Below are 10624 nucleotides of genomic sequence, written 5' to 3' on the forward strand. Positions count from 1 at the left end.
TACAATATATAATATCATCACAATAGTAACAATAATTATTATTATTATTAAGGAGGGGACTCGAGTTCCCGCTGCTCCTGACCAATGAAAGGACGAAGTAGCGACGGGAGGGCGGGGCTCCAATGACGCAAAGAGGGCGTAGCTTCCAAGACTCACGTGGGGCACCGTAGCCAATCAGAAGTGGTCCCCCACCGAGGCCCGCCAATCAAAAGGGAGGAGGCGGGGCCAACCCCGAGTGATTGACGGGTCGGGCAACAGCCAATCAGGACCCGAGACGCTCAGGCCCGGAGGCGACCCGCAGAGCGGAAGGGACTCGGAGACGGGCGGGGTTTGGGCCAATCAGCGTCGCGAAGGGGTGGCGCTTGGGCCAATCGGGGCCGGGGGGAGGCGGGACACTCACGCGGAGCCCAGGCTGGGGAGGGCGGGGCGGCCGTCGCCATGAACATCCTGCCGAAGAAGAGCTGGCACGTCCGGAACAAGGACAATGTGGCCCGGGTGCGGCGGGACGAGGCTCAAGCCCGCGAGGAAGAACGGGAGCGGGAGCGACGGGCGCGCCTGGCCCAGCAGGAAGTGAGTCTGCGCAGGCGCGGGGGCGACGCGCGCGCGCCTGCGCGCCCCCATCACGTGACGGGGGTCGCGGCATCGCGGAGGAGGCCATTGCCTCCCCCTGGGCTGTACCATTGTGCACGGTAGAAGGGGGGGGCGGGCTCAACCCCCGGGGAACAATAATAATAATAATAACGGTGGCATTTATCGTTATTGTTGCCAATTATATGTTATTCCGTTATGTGTTATATATATATATGCCGTTATATGTTATATATAATATGTTATATGTTACATATGTGTTACATGTCATATGTTATATATAACATATATGTTATATCTATGTTATATGTATGTTATGTATATATTCCGTTATATGTTGCCAATTTGTACTTACCAAGCGCTTAGTACAGTGCTCTGCACACAATAAGCACTCAATAAATACGATTGATTGATTTATTAAGCGCTTACTATGTGCAAAGCACCGTTCTAAGCGCTGGGGAGGTTACGAGGTGATCAGGTTGTCCCACGGGGGGCTCACAGTCTTCATCCCCATTTTACAGATGAGGGAACTGAGGCACAGAAAAGTGTCACAATTGGCCGAGTCGGGATAATAATAATAATAATAATAATAATAATGGCATTTATGAAGCGCTTACTATGTGCAAAGCACCGTTCTAAGCGCTGGGGAGGTGACGAGGTGATCAGGTTGTCCCCCGGGGGGCTCACAGTCTTCATCCCCATTTGACAGATGAGGGAACTGAGGCCCAGAAGAGTGTCACACAGCTGACAATTGGCCGAGTCGGGGTAATAATAATAATAATGGCATTTATTAAGCGCTTACTATGTGCAAAGCACCATTCTAAGCGCTGAGGAGGTTCCAGGGTGATCAGGTTGTCCCACGGGGGGCTGACAGTCTTCATCCCCATTTTACAGATGAGGGAACTGAGGCACAGAAAAGTGTCACACAGCTGACAATTGGCCGAGTCGGGATAATAATAAATAATAATAATAACGATGGCATTTATTAAGCGCTTACTATGTGCAGAGCACCGTTCTAAGCACTGGGGAGGTGACAAGGTGATCAGGTTGTCCCACGGGGGGCTCACAGTCTTCATCCCCATTTGACAGATGAGGGAACTGAGGCACAGAGAAGGGAAGTGACTTGCCCAAAGTCACACAGCTGACAATTGGCCGAGTCGGGATAATAATAATAATAATGACGATGGCATTTATTAAGCGCTTACTATGTGCAAGGCACCGTTATAAGCGCTGGAGAGGTTACAAGATGATCAGGTTGTCCCACAGGGGGCTCACAGTCTTCATCCCCATTTGACAGATGAGGGAACTGAGGCCCAGAAAAGTGTCACACAGCTGACAATTGGCCGAGTCGGGCTAATAATAATAATAATGATGATGGCATTTATTAAGCGCTTACTAAGTGCAAAGCACCGTTCTAAGCGCTGGGGAGGTGACAAGGTGATCAGGTTGTCCCATAGGGGGGCTCACAGTCTTCATCCCCATTTTCCAGATGAGGGAACTGAGGCCCAGAAAAGTGTCACACAGCTGACAATTGGCTGAGTCGGGATAATAATAATAATAATAATGATGGCATTTATGAAGCGCTTACTATGTGCAAAGCATAGTAAGCGCTTCATAAATGCCATCATTATTATTATTATTATTCAGTGCCCTGCACATAGTAAGTGCTCAATAGTTAGGATTGACTGACATACATCCCTAACTAATCCCCTTGGCCTCCCCCCGGACATGTTGTGGTGACCCCGTGCCCTCTTTCCCAGGGGGATCAGAACCACTTTCCTTCCCCCCCGGGGAGCTAGAAGGGCCCCCCAAGAGCAAAAATGTGAAGGGAGTCGGAAGGACTTGTGTTCCAGCGCTTAGAACAGTGCTTCGCTCTGCCCATCCGCCAAGCTCGCTCTCTTCCTCCCTTCAGAGCCCTGCTGAGAGCTCACCTCCTCCAGGAGGCCTTCCCACACTCAGCCCCTTCCTTCCTCTCCCCCTCGTCCCCCTCTCCATCCCCCCCCATCTTACCTCCTTCCCTTCCCCACAGCACCTGTATAAATGTATATATGTTTGTACAGGTTTATTACTCTATTTATTTTACTTGTACATGTCTATTCTATTGATTTTATTTTGTTAGTGTGTTTGGTTTTGTTCTCTGCCTCCCCCTTTTAGACTGTGAGCCCAATGTTGGGTAGGGACTGTCTCTATATGTTGCCAATTTGTACTTCCCAAGCGCTTAGTACAGTGCTCTGCACATAGTAAGTGCTCAATAAATGATTGATTGATGGATAATAGGACAACGGGGTGTGTCCAAGAAATTGATCAGCATAACATAAACAAAAAAGTAGTCAAGTGGGCATGTTTGTGTCAGCTCATAATGACTCATTAATTACACTGGATGACATACTCCTTTTATTTACCTCCCTTGTTAGAAACAAAAGTGGCACCTTTTCACACTCAGCTTTCCTTTAAGTGGTTTTGGAAAATGAGTCTGAATGTCAGAAATGTATCTGTTTGTACATACTTATTATTCTATTTAATTTGTCAGTGATGTGCATCTAGCTTTACTTCTATTTATTCTGATGACTTGACACCTGACCACGTTTTGTTTTGTTCTCCATCTCCCTCCTTCTAGACTGTGAGCCCGTTGTTGGGTAGGGACCGTCTTTAGATGTTGCCAAATTGTACTTCCCAAGCGCTTAGTACAGTGCTGTGCACACAGTAAGCGCTCAATAAATACGATTGAATGAATGAATAAGCGCTGAACAAATACCATCATTATTATTATTACTCTAACCCCGACTCCGCTACTTGTTGGCTGTGTGACCTTGGGCTAGTCACTTCACTTCTCTGTGCCTCTTTTCCCTCAGACTGAGAACCCATGGGGGACCCAGACGGCGTCCACCAATATTAGCTTATATCTACCCCCACCTTAGAAGAGTGCCTGGTACATAGGAAGTTCGTTCATTCATTCACTGAATCGTATTTATTGAGCGCTTACTGTGTGCAGAGCACTGTACTAATCGCTTGGGAAGCACAAGTTGGCAACATATAGAGACGGTCCCTACCCGGGCTCTTAACCAATGCCCGTAGAAAAACCACCAAACAAAAAAAGAGAGCTCATTAGGTAGCCGGGAACGTGTCTACCAAGTCTGTTTTACAGCCCCAAGGGCTCAGTGCAGTGTTCCGCACACAGTGAGCACTCAATAAATACCACTGATTGAGAGCCCTTGAAGGACTATGTGCCATCCCCTTTGTCTTTCAACTCAGTAGTATTTTAGTGTTTACACCTTAAGCCCCACAGTGCTTATCAATCAATCGTATTTATTGAGCGCTTACTGTGTGCAGAGCACTGTACTAAGCGCTTGGGAAGTACAAGTTGGCAACATATAGAGACGGTCCCTACCCGGGCTCTTAACCAATGCCCGTAGAAAAACCACCAAACAAAAAAAGAGAGCTCATTAGGTAGCCGGGAACGTGTCTACCAAGTCTATTTTACAGCCCCAAGGGCTCAGTGCAGTGTTCCGCACACAGTGAGCACTCAATAAATACCACTGATTGAGAGCCCTTGAAGGACTATGTGCCATCCCCTTTGTCTTTCAACTCATAATATTTTAGTGTTTACACCTTAAGCCCCACAGTGCTTATCAATCGTATTTATTGAGCGCTTACTGTGCAGAGCACTGTACTAGGCGCTTGGGAAGTACAAGATTGAGAGCCCTTGAAGGAATATGTGCCATCCCCTTTGTCTTTCAACTCATAATATTTTAGTGTTTACACCTTAAGCCCCACAGTGCTTATCAATCAATCGTATTTATTGAGCGCTTACTGTGTGCAGAGCACTGTACTAAGCGCTTGGGAAGTACAAGTTAAGTACAAGTGCTTATGAACTGTGAACACTGAGCCCCCTTTCTCCTCTCCTCCTCCTCATCCCCTCCCACCCTACCTCCTTCCCCTCCCCACAGCACCTGTATATATGTTTGTACAGATTTATTACCCTATTTATTTTACTTGTACATATTTATTATTCTATTTATTTTGTTAATGATGTGCATTTCGCTTTCATTCTATTTATTCTGATCATCATCATCATCAATCGTATTTATTGAGCGCTTACTGTGTGCAGAGCACTGTACTAAGCGCTTGGGAAGTACAAATTGGCAACATATAGAGGCAGTCCCTGCCCAACAGTGGGCTCACAGTCTAAAAGGGGGAGACAGAGAACGAAACCAAACATACTAACAAAATAAAATAAGATGACTTGACACCTGTCCACATGTTTTGTTTTGTTGTCTGTCTCCCCCTTCCAGACTGTGAGCCCGCTGTCGGGTGGGGACCGTCTCTATATGTTGCCGACTTGGACTTCCCAAGCGCTTAGTACAGTGCTGTGCACACAGTAAGCGCTCAATAAATACAACTGAATGAATGAACACTGCCCTACAATCTGCCGTTGCCCCAGTCCGCAATTTATTTTAGTGCCCATCTCCCCTGCTAGACTCTAAATTCCTTCTGGGCAGGGATTGTGCCTACCGATAATAGTAACAATGGCATTTATTAAACGCTTACTATGTGCCAGGTGCTATGTTAAGCGCTGGGGTAGATACACCGTCCCTGTCCCGTGTGGGGCTCACAGTCTCAGTCCCCATTTGACAGATGAGGGAACTGAGGCCCAGAGAATAATAATAATAATGGCATTTGTTAAGCACTTACTATGTGCAAAGCACTGTTCTAAGCGCTGGGGAGGATACAAGGCGATCAGGTGGTCCCACGGGGGGCTCAGTCTTAATCCCCATTTGACAGATGAGGGAACTGAGGCCCAGTGAATAATCATAATAATGGCATTTGTTAAGCACTTACTATGTGCAAAGCACTGTTCTAAGCATTGGGGAGGATACAAGGTGATCAGGTGGTCCCACATGGGGCTCAGTCTTCATCCCCATTTGACAGATGAGGGAACTGAGGCCCAGAGAATACTCATAATAATGGCATTTGGTAAGCGCTTACTATGTGCAAAGCACTGTTCTAAGCGCTGGGGAGGATACAAGGAGATCAGGTGGTCCCATGGGGGGCTCAGTCTTAATCCCCATTTGACAGATGAGGGAGGGAACTGAGGCCCAAAGAACAATAATAATAATAATGGCATTTGTTAAGCGCTTACTATGTGCAAAGCACTGTTCTAAGCACTGGGGAGGATACAAGGTGATCAGGTGGTCCCACGGGGGGCTCACAGTCTTAAATCCCATTTGACAGATGAGGGAACTGAGGCCCAGAGAATACTCATAATAATGGCATTTGGTAAGCGCTTACTATGTGCAAAGCACTGTTCTAAGCGCTGGGGAGGATACAAGGTGATCAGGTGGTCCCACGGGGGGCTCACAGTCTTCAGCCCCATTTGACAGATGAGGGAACTGAGGCCCAGAGAAGTAAAGTGACTTGCCCAAGGTCAGACCCGTGGAGGAGGCAGGATTAGAACCCATGACCTCCTGACCCCCAGTGCTCTAGCCACTTCATCATGCTGCCTCTCTAGTATGTTGTGTTCTCCCAAGGGCTAGTACAGGGCTTGGCACACAGCAAGCGCTCAGTAAATACCATTCATTGATTGCTCTGTGCTGGTAAGACCTGTGTGGGATAAGGGCTGTGTCTGATCATTCATTCAGTCGTATTTATTGAGCGCTTACTGTGTGCAGAGCACTGTACTAAGCGCTTGGGAAGTACAAGTTGGCAACATATAGAGACGGTCCCTACTCAACAGTGGGCTCACAGTCTAAAAGGGGGAGACAGAGGACAAAACCAAACATACTAACAAAATAAAATAAATAGAATAAATACGTACAAATAAAATCAATATTATTATCCTGTATCTATCCCCCGCCCTCCACCACAGCTTGGCACAAGTGCTTCCCCCTTCTAGACTGTGAGCCCACTGTTGGGTCGGGACCGTCTCTATATGTTGCCAACTTGGACTTCCCAAGCGCTTAGTACAGTGCTCTGCACACAGTAAGCGCTCAATAAATATGATTGATCGATTGATTACTACAGTGCCCTGCACACAATAAGCACCCAATAGATCCCATCGCTTGGTGGTTATAACCACCAAGAATCACCCAGTGCCCACAGAGCCTTCAGCTACCTCTCAGGTCACAAGTAGGACTGACTGACTCTGGCCAACTGTATTTACTGAACGCTTACTTTGTGCAGAGCACTGTACTAAGCGGGAGAGCAAGTAACACTCTAACAGATTTCCTGCCCACAGCGAGCTGAAAGTTTAGAGACGTGTTTTGTTTGGTTGTCCATCTCCCCCTTCTAGACTGGTGGGTAGGGACCGTCTCTAGATGTTGCCGACTTGGACTTCCCAAGCGCTCAGTACGGTGCTCCGCGCACAGTAAGCGTTCAATAAATATGATTGAATGAATGAACAAGGGCGAAGGCCCTGCTGAGAGCTCACCTCCTCCAGGAGGCCTTCCCAGACTGAGCCCCTTCCTTCCTCTCCCCCTCGTCCCCCTCTCCATCCCCCCATCTTACCTCCCTCCCTTCCCCACAGCACCTGTATATATGTTTGTACATATTTTTTTTACTCTATTTAATTTATTTGTACATATCTATTCTATTTTTTATTTTGTTAGTATGTTTGGTTTTGTTCTCTGTCTCCCCCTTTTAGACTGTGAGCCCACTGTTGGGTAGGGACTGTCTCTATATGTTGCCAATTTGTACTTCCCAAGCGCTTAGTACAGTGCTCTGCACATAGTAAGCACTCAATAAATACGATTGATGATGATGAAGGGAGCGGTTAACCTGCCTCGTTTCTTCCCCGACCCAGGCCCGCACTGATTTCTTGCGGAAGAAGGCCCGGAGGGAGCTGCTGGGGGAAGAGGCCGGAGGGGCCGCCTCCCCGGGGCCAGAAGACGTACCGCGGGACCCCGGACACGTGGACCTGTTTCGGGGGCTGGAGGACGGGCGGGGGGCACTGAGCGCGAACAAGGAGCACGAAGAGGAAAAGCGACAGGAGAAGGTCAGTGTGTGCGGCTCCGGCCACGTGGACCCGTTTCGGGGGCTGGAGGACGGGCGGGGGGCGCGAACAAGGAGCAGGAAAAGCGACAGGAGAAGGTCAGTGTGTGCAGCTCCGGCCACGTGGACCTGTTTCGGGGGCTGGAGGCGCGAACAAGGAGCAGGAAGAGGGAAAGCGACAGGAGAAGGACAGTGAGTGCAGCTCCGGCCACGTGGACCTGTTTCGGGGGCTGGAGGACGGGCGGGGGGCCCTAGCAAGGAGCAGGAAGAGGGAAAGCGACAGGAGAAGGACAGTGAGTGCAGCTCCCGCCACGTGGACCTGTTTCCGAGGCTGGAGGACGGGCGGGGGGCCCTAACAAGGAGCACAAAGAGGGAAAGCGACAGGAGAAGGACAGTGAGTGCAGCTCCGGCCACGTGGACCTGTTTCCGAGGCTGGAGGACGGGCGGGGGGCCCTAACAAGGAGCACGAAGAGGGAAAGCGACAGGAGAAGGACAGTGAGTGCAGCTCCGGCCACGTGGACCTGTTTCAGGGGCTGGAGGATGGGCGGGGGGGCGTGAACAAGGAGCATGGTTTGGAAAAGCGACAGGAGAAGGTCAGTGTGTGCAGCTCCGGCCACGTGGACCTGTTTCGGGGGCTGGAGGATGGGCGGGGGGGCACTAACAAGGAGCAAGAAGAGGGAAAGCGACAGGAGGACAACAGTGAGTGCAGCTCTGGCCACGTGGACCTGTTTCGGGGGCTGGAGGACGGGCGGGGGGCGCGAACAAGGAGCAGGAAGAGGAAAAGCAACAGGAGAAGGTCAGTGTGTGCAGCTCCGGCCATGTGGACCTGTTTCGGGGGCTGGAGAATGGGTGGAGGGCACTAACAAGGAGCAGGAAGAGGAAAAGCGACAGGAGAAGGTCAGTGTGTGCAGCTCCGGCCACGTGGACCTGTTTCGGGGGCTGGAGGACGGGCGGGGGGCGCTGAGCGCGAACAAGGAGCACGAAGAGGAAAAGCGACAGGAGAAGGTCAGTGTGTGCGGCTCCGGCCACGTGGACCTGTTTCGGGGGCTGGAGGACGGGCGGGGGGCGCGAACAAGGAGCAGGAAAAGCGACAGGAGAAGGTCAGTGTGTGCAGCTCCCGCCACGTGGACCTGTTTCCGAGGCTGGAGGACGGGCGGGGGGCCCTAACAAGGAGCAGGAAGAGGGAAAGCGACAGGAGAAGGACAGTGAGTGCAGCTCCGGCCACGTGGACCTGTTTCGGGGGCTGGAGGACGGGCGGGGGGCGTGAACAAGGAGCATGAAGAGGGAAAGCGACAGGAGAAGGTCAGTGTGTGCGGCTCCGGCCACGTGGACCTGTTTCGGGGGCTGGAGGCGCGAACAAGGAGCAGGAAGAGGGAAAGCGACAGGAGAAGGTTAGTGTTTGCAGCTCTGGCCATGTGGACCTGTTTCGGGGGCTGGAGAACGGGTGGGGGGCCCTAACAAACAAGGAGCATGAAGAGGAAAAGCGACAGGAGGTGGTCAGTGTGTGCAGCTCCGGTCACGTGGACCTGTTTCGGGGGCTGGAGGACGGGCGGGGGGCACGAACAAGGAGCAGGAAGAGGAAAAGTGACAGGAGAAGGTCAATGTGTGCAGCTCCGGCCATGTGGACCTGTTTCGGGGGCTGGAGAATAGGCGGGGGGCACTAACAAGGAGCATGAAGAGGGAAAGCGACAGGAGAAGGTCAGTGTGTGCAGCTCCGGCCATGTGGACCTGTTTCGGGGGCTGGAGGACGGGCGGGGGGCCCTAACAAGGAGCAGGAAGAGGAAAAGCGACAGGAGAAGGTCAGTGTGTGCAGCTCCAGCCATGTGGACCTGTTTCGGGGGCTGGAGGACGGGCGGGGGGTGCTGAGCGGGAACAAGGAGCATGAAGAGGAAAAGCGACAAAAGGTTAGTGTTTGCAGCTCTTCCCGCTCTTCCATCCCACCCCTGCAACCTCCAAACCCTGCCCAGGTGGGAACCGAGCACTGATCCACGGCTTGGCGTGGGCCCCGATGGCTTCTAGGTAGGGCCCGCCCCCCCCCCCAGCTCCTCTCTCTTTTCCACCTGTCCCCAGGAGCGGCAAGAGAAGGCCCTGGGGCTGCTGACCTACCTGGGCCAGAGCGCAGCCGAGGCCCAGACCAACCCACCTTGGTACCAAAAGCCCCCGGAGCGCGGGGGGACCGCCCCCGGCCCCAAGGAGGACAAGCTCAAGGGGCGGCTGGACCCGCTGCGGGAGCTGGAACGGCAGCTGCGCAAGAAGAAGGGCGGCGGCGAGAAGCGCAAGCGGGAGCCGGACGGGAAGGGGTCCGCGGGAGGACCGCTGCAGGGGTGAGGAGGATGCCACTGAGAAGGGAAAGTGCCCTTAGGCTCCCACGGAAGAGGGAGGGTTGGACAGAGGTTAGAGCACAGGCCTGGGCGGCAGAAGGACCCGGGTTCTAATCCCAGCTCCGCCGAGTCACTCCTCCGGGCCTCAGTCCCGCACCTGGAAAATGGGGGACGAAGCGGGAGCCCCGGGTGGGACAGGGACCCCCGCGGTGCTTAGCACGTAGTAAGCGATTAGCAAATCCGATAATTATTGCTAAGAAACCGGCGGGGACGGGGCAGGTGTTGCTCCAACCACCCCCAATCTGTCCCTCCCCAGCCCCGCATCCCTGGAACAGCTGCGGGCCGAGCGGCTGAAGCGGGAAGCGGCGGAGCGGGCCAGGGCGGAGGCGCTGCTGGCCGGGGGCGGACGGGGCCCGCAGCCGCGGGAGCCGGACGAGGAGCCGGACGAGAGGCGGAGACGCTACAACTCCCAGTTCCACCCGGAGCTGGCCCGGCCCCCGCGCGCCCACGACAAGGCTCCCCGGCGCTGACGCCCGCCCCGGCACAAAGGCACGGGGCGGCGGGGCGGGGGGGGTCTGCGTGCTGGCTGCGCGGCTCGGAAGACATCGTATAAAACTATTTATTCATAAATATTTTCCAAAATGAAAATAGGTTTTACGAAAATCGCCCCTCCTGCCTGAGAGGAGGAGGGGGCCGGGGTGGGGGGGGAGCCTGGATTCCCCCAGGGC

General features: G+C 52.7%; 1 protein-coding gene across 2 annotated transcripts; it reads left to right on the plus strand.

Moving 5' to 3' along the window:
* Nucleotides 1–434: 434 nt before the first annotated feature.
* LENG1 (leukocyte receptor cluster member 1) lies at nt 435–10492 on the plus strand. 2 transcript variants are annotated; one of them, XM_038752809.1, is made up of 5 exons: nt 435–570; nt 7388–7464; nt 8487–8580; nt 9646–9899; nt 10213–10492. In XM_038752809.1, exons 1-5 carry the CDS (start codon nt 439–441, stop codon nt 10424–10426), a joined length of 771 nt encoding a protein of 256 aa, XP_038608737.1. In that variant the 5' UTR covers nt 435–438; the 3' UTR covers nt 10427–10492. The 2 variants fall into 2 exon arrangements, with proteins under 2 accessions (XP_038608737.1, XP_038608736.1); XM_038752808.1 differs by lacking the exons at nt 435–570; nt 7388–7464 and having other exon boundaries at nt 7653–8580.
* Nucleotides 10493–10624: the final 132 nt, after the last annotated feature.

This window comes from Tachyglossus aculeatus, chromosome 10, assembly GCF_015852505.1.
Source record: "Tachyglossus aculeatus isolate mTacAcu1 chromosome 10, mTacAcu1.pri, whole genome shotgun sequence".
Lineage (NCBI taxonomy): Eukaryota > Metazoa > Chordata > Mammalia > Monotremata > Tachyglossidae > Tachyglossus > Tachyglossus aculeatus.